Source organism: Rhincodon typus, chromosome 3 (genome assembly GCF_021869965.1).
Source record: "Rhincodon typus isolate 14 chromosome 3, sRhiTyp1.1, whole genome shotgun sequence".
Lineage (NCBI taxonomy): Eukaryota > Metazoa > Chordata > Chondrichthyes > Orectolobiformes > Rhincodontidae > Rhincodon > Rhincodon typus.
Window position 1 is genome coordinate 97716406 of NC_063334.1, and position 16147 is coordinate 97732552.

General features: G+C 40.6%; 1 protein-coding gene across 1 annotated transcript in view; it reads left to right on the forward strand.

Moving 5' to 3' along the window:
- The window catches only part of LOC109926877 (ankyrin repeat domain-containing protein 31), a 107233-nt gene that overhangs the window by 32903 nt on the left and 58183 nt on the right, over nucleotides 1-16147 (forward strand). The window contains exons 12-14 of the mRNA XM_048593815.1: nucleotides 4915-5003; nucleotides 5128-5227; nucleotides 12126-12222. Coding sequence (XP_048449772.1) covers nucleotides 4915-5003; nucleotides 5128-5227; nucleotides 12126-12222 — 286 coding nt within the window. The remainder of the gene's footprint in view (nucleotides 1-4914; nucleotides 5004-5127; nucleotides 5228-12125; nucleotides 12223-16147) is intronic.

Below are 16147 nucleotides of genomic sequence, written 5' to 3' on the forward strand. Positions count from 1 at the left end.
CCCTCCTTTGTTCTTCAGTGGACCTACCTGTTCCCTAGCTACCCTCTTGCCCCTAATATATGTACAAACTACCTTGGGATCCTCCATAATCCTACTTGACAAAAACATTTCATGCCCCTTTTAGCTGCCCTGATTCCTTGTTTAAAATCTTTCCTGCTTCCTTTATATTTCTCAATTATATACCTGCTTCCTTGTCTGATTTCAGTTTCCTAAGCCTTACATATGCTTCCTTTTTCTTTTTTGATGAAAACTTTAATATTTCTTGTCATTCAGAGTTCTCAAATCTTGCCATCCTCATATTTCATTCTCACAGGAACATGCTGGTCCTGAATTATGATCAACTGGCCTTTGAAAGATTCCCATATGTCAGATGTGGATTTGCTGTCAGTCAGCGACCCAATCTAATTTCCCCAGTTCCTGCCACATACAGTTATAATTAGCCTTCCCCCAGTTTAGCACTTTCACCCAAAGACCAGTCTTACCCTTATCTATAGCTATCTTAAAACAGAATTATAGTTCCAAAATGCTTCCCACTGAAACTTGGATCACCTAGCCAGGCTCATTCCCCAGTATAAGGTCTAATATGACCCTTTCCCTACTTGGATTATCTACATATTGTTTCAAGAAACTCTCCGGAATGCACTAGACAAATTTTCCCCCATCTAAGGCCTGGCACTAAGGGAAGCCCAGTCAATATTGGGAAAGTTAAAAATCACCTGCCACAAGAACCCTGTTGTTTTTACATCTTTCCATGATCTGCCTACATATCTGTTTATCTATCTCCCGCTGTCTACTGGGAGGCCAATAGAATAATAATCATAGTGATTACACCTTTCTTGTTACTAAGTTCTACCCATTTGGCCTCAGTGGATGATCCCTCCAAGATCTCCTGTGATATTCTCCTCATTCAATAATACAACTCTCCCACCCCTTTTACATCCCTCCCTATCATGCCTAAAACATCTAAACATTGAAACATTGAGCTGCCAATCTTGCCCTTCTCTGAACCAAATTTCTGTAATAGCTACAACATTGTAGTTTCATGTACTAATCTATCCTCTAAACTCCTCTGTCTTATCTGTTATACTCCTTGCAATAAAATAAATATACTTCGGACCACCAGTCATATCATTTCATTAACATGGTCCGCCTGTTCTTCTAATTAGACTTACTTGTCTAAAACTGTACCTTGTCCTTAATCACTCCTCATGCTGACCCATTGCTTTGGTTAACCACCACACTACACTAGTTTAAATCCTCCTGAATGGCCCTAGCAAACGTCCCTGCCAGGATATTGGTGCCCCTCTAATTTAGGCGCAACTGGTCCTTCGTATATAGGTCCCTCCTGCCCTGGAAGAGATCGCAATAATCCAGATATCTGAAGCCCTCCTTCTTACAGCAGCTCTTTAGCCCTGCATCCATCTGTATTGTCTTCCTATTTCTAACCTCACTATCACACGGCACAGGGAGAATCCAGAGATTACAAACCTAGAGGTTGGGCTACTTAATAAGATAAGAGTTCATAATGATGAGGATAATCTATCAGCATGGATAGAAGATCAGCTAACTAATAGAAGACAGAGAGTTGGGATAAGAGAGTCATTGTCAGGATGGCAAATTGTAATTAGTGGAATGCATGGTGGAATATACTGCTATTGGAGACAGTCCAGACGAGAAGGTTCTCTAGATTGATCCCGGGTATAGAGAGATATTAGAAGAAGTTGAGTAGATTGGGCTTGTGCTCATTAGCCTTTTGAAGAATGAGAAGGAACTTTATGGAAAGATTCTTAGGGGTCTTGACAGGGCTGATGCTGAGGTTATTTTCCCTTGTGGAGAATCTAGGACCAGAAGGTGTAATCTCAGAATAAGGAATCACCCATTTAAGATAGATGAGGAGGAATTTGCAGAATGTGTTCACCATTAATATTGGGTAGAATTGACTTCTGGCACCAGTATATTCTTATTTAAATGCAGAAATTCAGATGTTGTCAGAGATACCCTATTCCTTCTCAGGGCACACTGTTCAGTCTTCTTTTATCTGTCATGTATATCCCAATCTTTCTTTCACTTCTTGTGCAATGTTTTAAACATGGTTTATGTTCTCTGCCTTTTACTCCTAATTCCCATATGTGTGTGGGAAAGAAACAAAGTTTGGGTGCTGCACAAAGTATTTTACATGTAACAACTTTCCTTTGTCACCACATTGAGGAACTTTGTGCCCTCTTGTCATTTATGATTGCATAGTCAGGTGTTAGATTTCCATTGTGAAGCACAAAACAACATTAAGACTCAGCTGTTATTTTTTCCATCTGCTAAAACATACCTTAAGCTATACCCCTGCAATTACCAACGAAGGAGTTAAAACACAGAATAATCAAATCACTCCTCTTCATAACCAACCCTATACTGGCATGTTGTTGGAAATGACTGATCACTGCATACAAGAAGTCATGATGCTGAACCTCCTGGAATACATCCAAGTAGATTTGGCAATTACTTAGCTATAATTGCTTACATGTTTTTTTAAAACTTTGTCAGCTTTTACCAAACCATAAGAAACAAAATGAAATCAGGATGGAAGCATGAAACAAAGTCTGTGTGCAGTAGAAGGGGACAGTGCCCCGAATCCTTGTTTCAGTGTCAGCAAAACAGACAAGCTGCTGTCCCCTTCCATTGCACATTTGAGGTGGTTGTGAATATTTTCCTCTTTAGAACTTGCAAAGGACAACAGTGCACTTTGCTAGTCAGAAGGTGGATGCATACACCAGGGTGTGTGCAGTTAATAAGTACCATATACTATTTTAGGTCTTGGCACCTAGGAAATATCCTGCATTCTGTCGAATGGCATAATTTTTGTCATGGGAAGTTGTTAATATCCTGTCTTTTACAAATTGGGCATTCTTTGTTTGCTGAATTTGCGAACAACTAATAGTTATGTGATTGGTGTGGTTTGGAAGGATCTAATGACAGAAATGTTTACTGTAAACACAAAAGCAAAACATAATACTGACAATCTGAAAGAAAAAATGCAGAAAAGTTGGAAATATTAAACAAGGCTTGCAATATTTGTGGAAACCGAAATGAAGTTAATCGTTGGAATCTTTCCAGCCTCTGAATGAGGTTGTCCGTAGTGAGAAATTTGAGAAATTCGGGTGAGAAGTTCAGCAAGTACCTTCTTGACGTTGGAAACAAAAAGTCCCATTTTCCAAAACCGCAAGATGAAATTCTCACTAGTGAGCTGTGAGAGGCCCATTTGCATGGGTCACTCATTATCACTTTTTAATTACTACCTAAACTTGCCTCATTAATATACAGTTTTCCATTCTCCTGCCCACTGGATAGAAAGTAGACTCTGGGAATTTCCAACGTGAAAGTCACTGTTGTTATTTAGAGACCTCAGCTTGCTTCTTTCTTTTATTGGGAATGCTGCTGCCAAGACACTTTGCGTGCAGGCCCAGGCAGCTATCTCATGAATTGGACCAGGCTGCATCTCAGGGATCATGTTTCCTGTCTTAGCACTCACTCACTTTGAGCCAAATGGGTACATTTAGCATCTTTGTTGTGCCTTGTCTTGTGTGCTTTGCTCCCTCAGCCTTAGCTAACATGCACACAATACTTCTGTTCCGCTTTGCCTTTTAGCAATACCTCAAAGCCAGTAAGCTTGTCATGCTGTGACAATCTCACACCTGCATCATGTACCAGCAGTATTGGCAGCAAACATGCTAGCAATGGCCGTATCTCATAGTCTAAGAGAGTAGTCCTTAGTCAAATCAAGGAAAACACTCTTCAGGGAGGGGTTCCTGAGACTATGAGTCCAGGAGCTCCGGCACGGTCATTCAGCCGTTTGGATTGGTCACAATCAGGATCCTGTCATTGCAGGGGATGAGGAGTCGAATATTGGGTACCCCACCATTCATCTTGGCTCTTTGTGTCTTATTGTGAGCCATTTTCTCATGGCATGAGACAAAGGGAGGGATTGAGTGAGGTGAAGGTGGCTGCCACAGTTAGTGCTGATACAGGTGGTGGAAAGGTGGTGAGATGTCCTAAGCGAGTGAGTCGGGGATGCAGAAGGCATGCAGTGTTGTTAGCCTTGGAGAATTAAATGGCTGACAGCAAGCAAGGGAGGATGTTGCATATAACAGTGAGAATGATGGAGCATGAGTCATGGTGAAAGGTGAGTGCAGTAGCAGAGATAGCAGGAGTGTGAAGTATCAGAGAGAAGATGGTGGCACTTACCCTGGCACAGCAGAGAAGGTCATTGACTTTCTTCCTGTATTGCTGGGCATTTCCCTGGACCACGGAGGCTCCACTGACTGGTGTGGCAACCTTGTACCAGACTAGCAGGATCGAGTGTCACTGAGTCCTGTGCCAATCCTGAGGAAAGAGAACAGCTGTTCCCTGCACCACCCCATCCACCAGGACCCATTTGCAAAGCAAGACATCAGTTTCCCCTTATCTGCCATTTCAGGGGCAAGTCACGATCCAATGCAGGGCAGCTCCGGACAGCATGGCCCTTCACCTGGTGCACAACTGCCTTTTAAAGATGGCGTCATGCCAGGAATTCTGGGATGACCTAGCAGTAGCAAGTAGTTCTGCCTACAGAGAGTGGGCAAAATGGACTAGCATTAGATGAGAGGAGCTCCATAAGGGAGTGGTATATAGTGAATGAGACTCATTTGGGATGATAGTGTGGACCTCATGAATACTGATGAAAGATGAAAATTTTTTACATCCTTATTGCTTTTGGCATTTTTAAAATTACAGGATGCGAGTGTAATAAACACGTAAAAGGTGCTGATGGCAAGTCTGTTTGGATTAGAGATATCAGCCTTCGCTGTCAAGAAAACAAAGACATTATTTGGTAAATGTAGGTTTGATGTTTCTCCGAATAGACACATGTTATGTATTTTACAGTTCCTTCAAATGACAACTGCGCCTCTTGTGATGATAAGGAAACGCCACCACCTCTACACAATACAAAGGACTTAGAAAGTCCACCCAATGTAAGTACCATAGGAAATACATCGAACATTTGTTAAATCTGACTATTTTACTGAAGTAATCTAGCAAAGAGTACAAGTCTTATGTAATTTATATGCTAGTGAACAATGTTATTTGTTATTTTAGTATATTTTACAGCATGAGTCAATTACAATGACATTGAATGAAATAGAAATGAAGGAAGAAAGAATGATGAAATGTAAATTCACAGAGCATAAAAATGCAGGTCAGTAAACTTAAATCACAACGTAGTAAGGCTTTTGAAAGAACAAGAATGCTGACATACAAATGAGAATTTATGATAAACTGTATCAAAAACTACAGTAAAGTGAATAAGGAGGGTTAAGGTATTATAGTCAAAGAAAATGTTGTACTTCACTTTGGCGTTGTGCAAGTGGTGGATAATATAAAGATCTTGGAGAGGAAATGGTGGTGAGAGTTGAAGCAGAAACTTATGATGCACTATGGAGTAAAGGCTGTTTCTTTTTGAGGGAATGAGCGATGATAACAGGTTTGAAAAATATGAATACTTAAGAAGATGGTATCTCTTACAGTCTTGGCTAATGTAATGATTTGGAAGGGAAGCCAGTCTTTTGGAAATGGGATTACTGGAACAAATGTAATATAAACTTGGAAAAGACGTGAGGGAGAATCCGGAAAGAGTTTTGTGTTCAAAGATGGCAAGATGGTGATGGGCTAAGGTTTGGTTTCGGGATGAAATGAAACTAGAGGCCGCTGAGCATATAATTTTGATTATAAAGAGTTCCATGAATCCCAAACGTCTTAGAGGTCAGGATGGTGGTAGTAGGATGAAGGGGTTTCAGGACAATCTTGATAATGGCAAAAGGAAGCTGGATTTACCCTCATTTCAGGGTAATCTTTGTGCAGTTGGTGGTTATGCTAAATGAGAGTGAGGCCCTGTAGAATTTTACGTGGTTTGACATATCTGGTTATGGACAGCTAAGCTCAGAGTATGTGGGATATGCTTATACGTGCAGGTCTCTCATTATGGAATTAAAGATGGGGGCTTCTACCTTAAATCAAGATAGGAGCCAAGTACTTCAGGGATGGTCATGAGAATGTGATTGAACAAATCACCTGTGGTTCTGTGGCAACTTAATGAATAAAAGGCCAATCACAGTTTAAAAGTGGGGTTGTAAGCAGCGTGGGTGAAATATTTTTGCAGGAACCTTTAGAAGAAAGAGCAATTGGAATGGATAAGCAGAACTAAGTGCTAAGATTCATAAGAAATTGATCAGCAGTGATCAAAACTATTTGACTAAAGAGGCTGTTAGCTGACAACGTTGAGGAAATGGTGATAGATATGGGGGAAGAATTTATTTGAAGGGAAAAGTTGAGGGAAAATAAGAGCATGATGAAAAGAGAGTTCAGTGGTGCTGAGTTAGAGGTAGAAATCACTGGAGGAGATTGAGGAGTCGCTCAGTGTAGATGCTGAGGTCTGGAAGAATGGAAGGTATCTCAGGAGAAACAGGGAGTTTGTAAGCATTGATGATATTAAAGGGGCAGCCAGCAGTGTGGCCTTAGCTTACGATGCTTGAAGAATAAATAGATGCCAGAGGAGAAAGAGTGTAGACCACGGTGTTACTTGGTGATATTGGCTATGTCAGCACATTAGTGGTTCAGAGGAAAGCTCGTGAAATGTATAACCAGGCAGAAAGGCTACAGAAAGAAGTTTATGCTCCACCCTTTGGGCTTTCGGGGCAAGGTACCAGGTTTTGTGGTTCCATAGGTAATTTGGACATTAGGACATTGGACTGTTTTTAAATGCATTTTGATAATTTTCCATCAGCACCTCTTCATAGTATCTCCACCATATGAGGTACCTATTAACATAAAGAATTCAATGTTTCTGAAAGAACTCAGGCCACAAAAATTCCACACTTCTAAATACTATCATTGAAGGCAGCACAAAATACTTCACCACAATCAAGCTGACTGAGACTGCAGACATACTGCAAGCAAAAACAGGCAGAGTAGTTCTTCAAAGCTTTTGAGTATCCAAATGAATATTAAAACCCCTTCCTTACTCCTCACCCCCGGCAGTACCCTAACTAGCAACAGAAAAGTGTCTCAGAAAATTGGGCAAGATTTTCAAGGTCAGACACTGTACACATGTGTAGGAGTAACACAAAAAGTGTAAGAATATTTGAAATGTTTACTCATTCCACTAAAAGTATTACTTGTTAATTATTGATCTGAGTTCCCTGTAAGATGCAGTTATAACTGGATTTAACTATAAACTGGATTTATGGACTTTCGTGTGAGACTATTTGTATAAATTTGTGATTGCAGGACAAATTTCATGGTGCCATTATACAAACAAAAGTACAGCGACCCGGAACTACTGAAATATTCTTGTGACTTCCATCTCGTTCACTAGGGACATGATCAATTTAATAATAGGGTTGAGTGCCAGCAGCTCTGTTGGTGCAACAGGGCTATCCATTTCACAAAGGCTAGGCAATTTCAAAGCTGTATTTTTTTCCACTATAAGGTATTGGCAGAGATTAGATTAGCCTGGAGACAAGGGTACACATGAATCCCTTCAAATTTCTCATTTGAACTTACACTTGGTTATAATGCTATTTTGCAATAGTAATTTATTTCTTTGTGAATAGTAATTCATCCTTGTGGACATCTTACTTTTAGGGACTTTCACTGGCTCAAATGAGTCCATTTAAGTCTTGGGCCTATCAGGTACTTCCATCATAATTGCCAGTCTGCAATAGCTGAACAAATGCCCAATGTGTCCCCTCCCTGCACTTTTTAAAAATTCGTTAATGGGATGAGGGCGACGCTGGCTAGGCAGCATTTATTGCCCATCCCTAATTGTCCTAATAGAGGGCAGTTAAGAGTCAACCACATTGCTGTGGGTCTGGAGTCACATGTAGGCCAGACCAGGTAAGGATGGCAGTTTCCTTCCCTAAAGGATATTAGTGAACCAGATGGGTTTTTCCTGACAATCAACAATGGATTCTTGGTCGTGATTATATTCTTAATTCCAGATATTTTTACTGGATTCAAATTCCACCATCTGCCGTGGCAGGATTTGAACTCAGGCCCCCAGAATGTTATCTAGGTCTCTGAATCAGCAGTCCAGTGATAAATAGCACTAGGCCATTGCCTCTCCTGCTAAGGTTGTTACACTTTTCTTGGCACTGCACTGGATCCTGTTGAAAATGCTGAGAAGTCAAAATTGTCTCCAAACTTCCAGATACATAAGGATAGTATAAGTTCAGGATGTTGAAGATGAAGCTTGGGATAAAAATCAAAAACTGAACATCAGAATCAAAAGGGTGGTGAATAACTGAAATGGGTCATCAAAGGCGGCTGAAACCAAAATAATATATTTCTTTAAACTAGAGCAGTGATTAGGAATTCCCAAGCACAGAATGCTACACTGGACTTCCAAGGTCTAATTATGTAGTCAGTTACATGATAACATATTGTGAAGCCATCACCATTCAGGTGAATGGGGGGGTGGAGAATCAGGTAAACAGGTCTTAGACCTAACATTTGGAGAAAACTGTTCCACAAGGTATTACATATTTTGTGCAGAGGCTAATTGTATTTGTATGATATATGTCTGATATCTCCATAAATTGTTTAAAAATTAGAATTAGTTATTGGCATTGTTTCCTGTGACTGTTGCCAGAAGTACACTTAACTTGTTTAGCGATCCTTTAAAAAGGTTACTGCATTAAGGAAATCTGCAGTCACTTTCTATATTATGTCAACTTGGTGAAGCCACCAAACAGGACTACTTGCAAGCCAAACAGCATAAGCAGCAAGTGGTAGACAGAGCTAAGCAATCCCACAACCAATGGACCACATCTAAGCTCTGCAGTCCTGCCACACTGGCATCTACCTGGCAATGTGGAAATGTTAGGCCTAAGACCTGTTTACCTGATTCTCCACCCCCCCATTCACCTGAATGGTGATGGCTTCACAATATGTCATCATGTAACTGACTACGTAATTAGACCTTGGAAGTCCAGCATAGCATATAGAAAGCGACTGCAGATTTCCTTAATGCAGTAACCTTTTTAAATGTGGAAAAATGTGGAAAATTGCCCAAGTATGTGCTGTACATAAAAAGTGGGACAAATCCAAACTGGCCAATTACCACCCCATCAGTCTACTCTCGATCATCAGTAAAGTGATGGAAGGTGTCATCAACATTGCTATCAAGCAGCGTCTGCTCAGCAATAACCTGCTCAGTGACGCCCAGTTTGCGTTCCACCAGGGACACTCAGCTCCTGACCTCATTACAGCCTTGGTTCAAACATGGACCAAAGAGCTGAATTCCAGAGGTGGGGTAAGAATGACAGCCCTTGACATCAAGGCTGCATTTGACTGAGCACGGCATCAAGAAGCCCTAGTAAAATTGGAATCAGTGGATATCAGGGAGCAAACTCCCCAGTGGTTAGAGTCATAACTGACACATTTGACGATGGTTGAGGTTGTTGGAGGTCAGTCATCTCAGCTCCAGGACCTCTTTGCAGGAGTTCCTCAGGATAGTGTCCTAGGCCCAACCATCTTCAGCTACTTTATCAATGACCTTCCCTCCATCATAAGGTCAGAAATGAGGATGTTCGCCAATGATTGCTCAAAGTTCAGCACCATTTGTGACCCCTCAGACACTGAAGCGGTCCAAGTCCAAATGCAACAAGATCTGGACAAAATCCAGGCTTGGGCTGACAAGTGGCAAGTAACTTTCGCGACACACAAATGCCAGGCAGGGACTGTCTCCAATAAAAGACACCTAACTGCTGCCCTTTACATTCAATGGTATTAGCATTACTGAATCCCCCACTATTAACATCCTGGGGCTTATCATTGATCAGAAAATCAACTGTACTCACTACATAAACACAGTAGCTACAAGAACAGGTCAGAAGCCAGAAATATTGTGGCGAGTAACTCAACTTCTGACTTCTCAAAGTCTGTCCACCAACTACAAGGCACAAGCCAGGAGTATGATGGAATATTTCCCCCTTGCCGGGATGAATATTCCCCCTTGCCTGGATTAATGCAGCCCCAACAAAACTCAAGAAGCTTGGACAAAGCAGCCCGCTCAATTGGGACTACATCCACAAGTATCCACTCTGTCCACCACTGTCGCTCAGTAGCAGCAGTGTGTACAATCTACAAGATGCACTGCAGAAATTCACCAAAGATCCTCAGACAGCACCTTCCAAACCCACAGCCACATCCATCTAGAAGAACTAGGGCAGCACCTTCAAGTTCCCTCCAAGCCAGTCACCAACCTGATTTGAAAATCTATTGCCATTCCTTCACTGTCACTGGGTGAAAACCCTGGAATTCCCTCCCTAATGGCAGTGTGGATCAACCCAGAGCAGGTGAACTGTGGCGGTTCAAGAAGGCAGCTCACCACCACCTTTTCAAGGGCAGCTAGGGACGAGCAATAAATGCTAGCAGCCAGCAACACCCACATCCGACAAAAGTGAATAAAAAAGTTATATCCTTAAAATTATCTTTGCTTTATTCTAGTACTGTTTATTAAGCTTTCTTGCTCTATTTCATTGCAGTTTCAGCTGGTTTCAGTTGTGATTTTTCTTTGGGTCCTTAGGATGTTTTTAGGATCCACTCCTTGCCCAACACTATCTCAGGTCTACATTTCATTACAGACTTTGTCCAAACTCCAGAAATGTGATAAATTGTTTTTGCCTTGACCTCAAGTCAGCCTCTCGCCATGCAGTACCATTGACCTTTGCCAAATCCCCACCATTTATGTCTGAAAGTTACCAGTTACCAGAAATTTAACTGGTTCAGCCACATAAACCAGCCATATGCTGGATATGGATATCAATGTGTATGAAGTAATGATATGTAATTGTAATAAAATGCAGATCACCTATGATCTAACTGTATGGATCATGCCACGTAAGTAACAAGCAATGACCATCTCCAAAAAGCCAGAATCTAACCATCTCACCTTGATATTTGATGCCAATACCATCTCTGAATAGCCCACAGTCAACATCCTGGGAGTTATCACTGACCATTCATAGAAATACCAAGAGCAGGTCAGAGATTGGAATTTTGCAGCAAAATAATTCATCTCCTGACTTACCAAAGCCTTCTCACTGTGGATGAATGTGACTTCCAACAGCATTCAAGAAGTTTGACACCATTCAGGACAAACCCAGCCCACCTGATCAGCATCACATCAACCAATCTATACATTCATTCCCTCCATCACTGATGCAAAGTGGCAACAGTGTGTACCACCTGTAAGAAGCACTGCAGTAACACAACCTCAGCTGTACACTCCAAACCCACAATCTCTACCATATAGATGTACAAGGGCTGTAGATGCATAGGGACACCAGAACCTACAAGATCTCCTGCAAACTCCAACCTGATTTGGAACTATATCCTGAAACTCCCTGCAATTTGGCTGTACCTACACGAGGTAGACTGAAGCATTTTAAGAAGGGTAGAAACTTCACCTCCCCAATTGGGAATGGCAACAAATGCTGGCCTTACAAGCAATACCCACATGCATAATTTTTTTTTTTTTTTAAAATGGGCCTAACATAGGGGGTTGAATGTTCTCTTGTTCTTAATGTTCCTATGTACAACCCATGTGACCTCAATGCTTCCCTCTATAGAATATTTGATGAATACGATCTGATCCAGTGTTGGTGCAGCAAGTATTTCAGTTGTCCTCCAAAGCATGAACAGTACATCAGCTTCTTCTGCTGGGTGCCCTTGTTTCAGGAGCTGACTGGCTCTGCATGAATTCTGATATATTGCAAAATTATTTGAGTCAACAACAGCCTGGAATGATATGATGTGCCTCTAAGAAAAAGTGTCCTAGTTTGTCTGTGATCTTCTGGACAAATTATATTTACTTTTCCAGAAAACTTTTCTGATTGTATTTGCTATTAGATTTTTCTGGGGAGGACTATGAAAAGCTTGTAAATCTAGCATAGTGGGGTTCAATAATATATTAAATTCATGAGGTTGCGCATTTTTATGGGGTTCCTGTCACAGTGACATAAAATAGATAAATGTCAGCAAAACATAGTATAGATTTTATCAGATTGAATAATCTGCTTTGTTTGTTTGATCAGCTCAGTTTGAGTTGGAGTTGTCCCAGATACAGAAGGTTTTAAATGAAGTACTTACAAAACATAAGGCTGAAAAGGAAGATCTTGTGAAAAAAGTTAGGTAAGATTCAAATTATAAAACTAAATGCACTAAAACTGTGATGGTAGGTATTTATGAATCATACATCAGCTGTTCTGTGATAGACTGCAGAGTGCGTTACATAATTTTCTGTCCGTTTATTTTAGTAAACACAAAGACTGGTTGTGTAGATATGTTGACTATGTGTACATGTCTGATTCACACTGCTGTCTTGAAGACATTTGGAGCTAGTTTATAAAATCTACAAAATCTTTAATTCAAGATAGATAGTTAACAAAAGAAAAAGGATTGTATGAATGAAAAAATATTTATTGGTGGGTATTCTAGCACAGAAGATGTCTTGTGATGCAGTGGGTAACATCCTTGCCTCTGAGCCAGGAGTTTGGGGTTTAAGTCTGTGACCAAGGAAAATACATTCAGTACTCAAACAGATTAAGTAACAAACTTGTAAATCCTAATAACGTACATCAACGGCAGGGGCTAAGTGTGGGAGAGATTCCTGGTCAGTCATATGATAGAAAGAAATTGAAGACTCTACCACCACTATTGCTCCAGGCTACAAAATGCATGTAAGAGTGTGTGTTGCCAGAGCAATTCAGAGCCTTCGGAGGTCTGGGAATGCAGTGGCTCCATTGGCTGGACAGCTGGCGTGGATCAGACTGCTGTCCATAGGACAGGAGGGTTTGATACTTATTCCAGCTGGAGTGGATTTGGGACCTGGCCCCTTTCCCTACACCTGATGGAGGTTGCGGCACTGTGAGTCCAGGTTGAGAAGAGAAATGAAATAAAGGGAGTTCACCTCACCAAGGATCATGAAACACTGATCATAGATCAGTGCTAAACTTTTCAATAAACACATCTTATTGTTTGTTACAGTATTAAATTATACATTTGTTATCTTGTGCATGAAAATGTATTATTGCACATTGTTAATATACTAGTAGATAGCTGTAAGAGAAAGCATTTATTGGACAAATGAAATTTCAATTGAGCACACCAAGTTTTTAAATGAAATTGGAGTCAATGCATCATTTCTATTCTTTTGCCAGTAATGTAATTGAATTTTGTATCTACTCTGTATATAATTCAATTTTTCCATGCTACCACTTTATAAATTGACATTTTCAATAACCTTTTCTTTCTGGTGACAGCTCTTAGACATGTCAGTTTCTTTCTATCTAGTAATGCAATCTGTAAACAACAGCATAAGTTACTGACAATGATAAAAATTATATTAATATCAACTGGGACTGAACTGTGAGCCTGTTTCCACATAGCACATTTTACACATAGGATCGAATGCAATTTCCACCTGAAATTGTTCAGTTTTCCACCAAGTGCTTATGTTTTGTTTGCAGACAAAAATGGGCAGATTGCTCAGTAGCTGATGTCATTAATAATAAGGGGAGTTTTAACAGATAGGGGAAGATGCATACCGTTAATTTCCCTGAAAAAGGTAACTGGTCGATGTCCCAATGTCATCCTGTCTACTTGCAGCTTTCACATGGGTGGGTTTCAGGCCAATGAAAAAGATCCTTGGAGCTGCTGGGGGGGTAACTGATAGTCAAACTGTATTTAGGTCACTAACTTCTTTTTTAAACCAAATTTATAACTTTAACAGCCAGAGCACTCTTTGCTAGACTGTCAGCAACTCACCAAAATCAAGTAGATGAGTGCATATGAAAAACTGTTTCTTCAATAAAATTGACAGGCTGGGCAGTCTTTGACCAGTGAAACTGAAAGGCATTAAGAAGGCGTTTAGCATGCATGCCTTCGTTGCTCAGACCATTGAGTATAAGAGTTGGGATGTCATGTTGCAGTTGTACAGGTTGTTGGTGAGGCCACCTTTGGAATTCTGTATACTTCTCTGATCACTGTGCTGTAGGAAGGGTATTATTAAATTGGAGGGGTTTCAGAAAAGATTTACCAGGATGTTATCAGGACTGGAGGGTTTCAGTTATAAGGAGAGACTGGATTGGCTGGGACTTTTTTCACTAAAACCTAAGAGGTTGAGGGGTGACCTTGTAGAGGTTTATAAAATCTTGAGGGAATAGATAGTGAACAACAAAGGTCTTATCTCTAATGGGGGAGTTCAAAACTAGAGGGCATATTTTTAAGGTGAGAGGGCAAAAAGTACCTGAGGGGCAACTTTTTCACACAGAGGCTGGTTTGTATGTAGAATGAACTGTCAGAGGAAGTGGTAGATGCAGGTACAGTTATAACATTTAAAAGACATTCGGACAGGTACATGAATAGTAAAGGTTTAGAGGGATATGGGCCAAATGCAGGCAAGTGGGACCAGTTTGGATTGGGAAACTTGGTTGGCATGGATGAGTTGGACAAAAGAGTCAGTTTGTGCTGTAAGACTCTATGACTCTATAAATTACAGGAGAAGTAGGCCACTCAGCCCCTTTAGCCTTTCTCTGTCATTCAATAAGATTATTGTGGCCTCCTCCAGCGCTTTCCGAACCCACCATCACCCACTATCTAGAATGACAAGGGATGCAGATACAGTGGAACACCACCACCTGCAAGTTCCTCTGGCCTCACCATTCTGACTAGGAAATGTATAGCTCTTCCAGTAGTCATGATGTGGAGGTGCGTTGTTGGATTAGGGTGGACAAGAGTTCACATGACACCAGGTTGTAGTCCAACAGGTTTATTTGAAAACACAAGCTTTGGGAGCCTCAGTCCTTCTTCAGGTGTTAGTGAGAAAGGTAGTATCAGACACAGAATTTATGAGTAAAAGATAAAAGGTTCACACCATTGATGAGGATGCACTAAGCAAACCTAAGATGCTGTTAAATCTTTAATCGGTTAGAAAGTTTTAATTGATTAATATGTATATGTAAATCCCTGAATTCCTTTCAAGTCACAGTCCTGAGAGAACTAAAGTTTTTATCAGTGTAAAGAAGAGGTGACATTTTAGGTCAGACAATGCATGTTAGGTGTGAGATCATGTTTAAAATCTGTTTGTGTTTTAGTTTGGAGGCAGACTAGTTTTATTTCTAAAGTAGGAATTTATAAAATGCCATATTGACTGACAATCTATAAATTGTGTGCTTTTTGAACAAAATAGAATGTATCTACAAAGACAAATTCACCTCATAGATTCATATGTGTGTGTGTGTGTGTTTGTGTGTGTGTGTGTGTGTGGGTGTGTGTGTGTGGGTGGGTGGGTGGGTGGGAGGGAGGGAGGGAGAGAGGCTGTGTATATGTGTGTGTGAGTATATGTGTGTATGGGAGGGAGAGAGAGGTGTGTGTGTGTGGATGGGCTAGGGGTTGGAGGGGGGTAAGGAAGTATAGAACTGAGTATTTCCTGCGTGATGAGAATGAGACTGGAATCACTCTTGTCATCTCCAGAACTATGATTTTCACAAAGTTGGACATGAACAGCAGCTTTTGGCATGCCTCTTTGGATAAGAAATTAAGGTTACTGACAACTTTCTTTACTCCATTTAAAAGGTTTTGTTCTAATCGTTTGCCAATTGGTGTAATGTCAGCACTGGAATTTTCCAAAGAACTATGTTGGACATTCTACAGGACATCAGAGGACTAATGTTTCTCTTGGATGATATATAAGTCCATAGTGAATCCATTGAAGAACATGATCTAAGGTTTAGAGCAGTTTTGAATTATCTACAATAATTGGGCCGAACGCTTAATGGAAAGTGTGAATTCTTAAAAATTTATCATCCACAGTTTCAAGATGAGTAATTCATTTAAGGAACGCATAAATGTTGGCCGCAGCAGTGTCTCATTGGTATACTAGTGAAAACCTTCTTTTGGCCCAGGAACCATTTTACTATTCTGATGATTTGCTGGAAATGACGAGAATGATTCCAGTCTCATTCTCATCACGCAGGAAATACACCAAAATCATGGATATCATGAAATGCAGACCACAGCTCAGCTATCCATGCGGTGGTTTGGGAGGATCAAGATC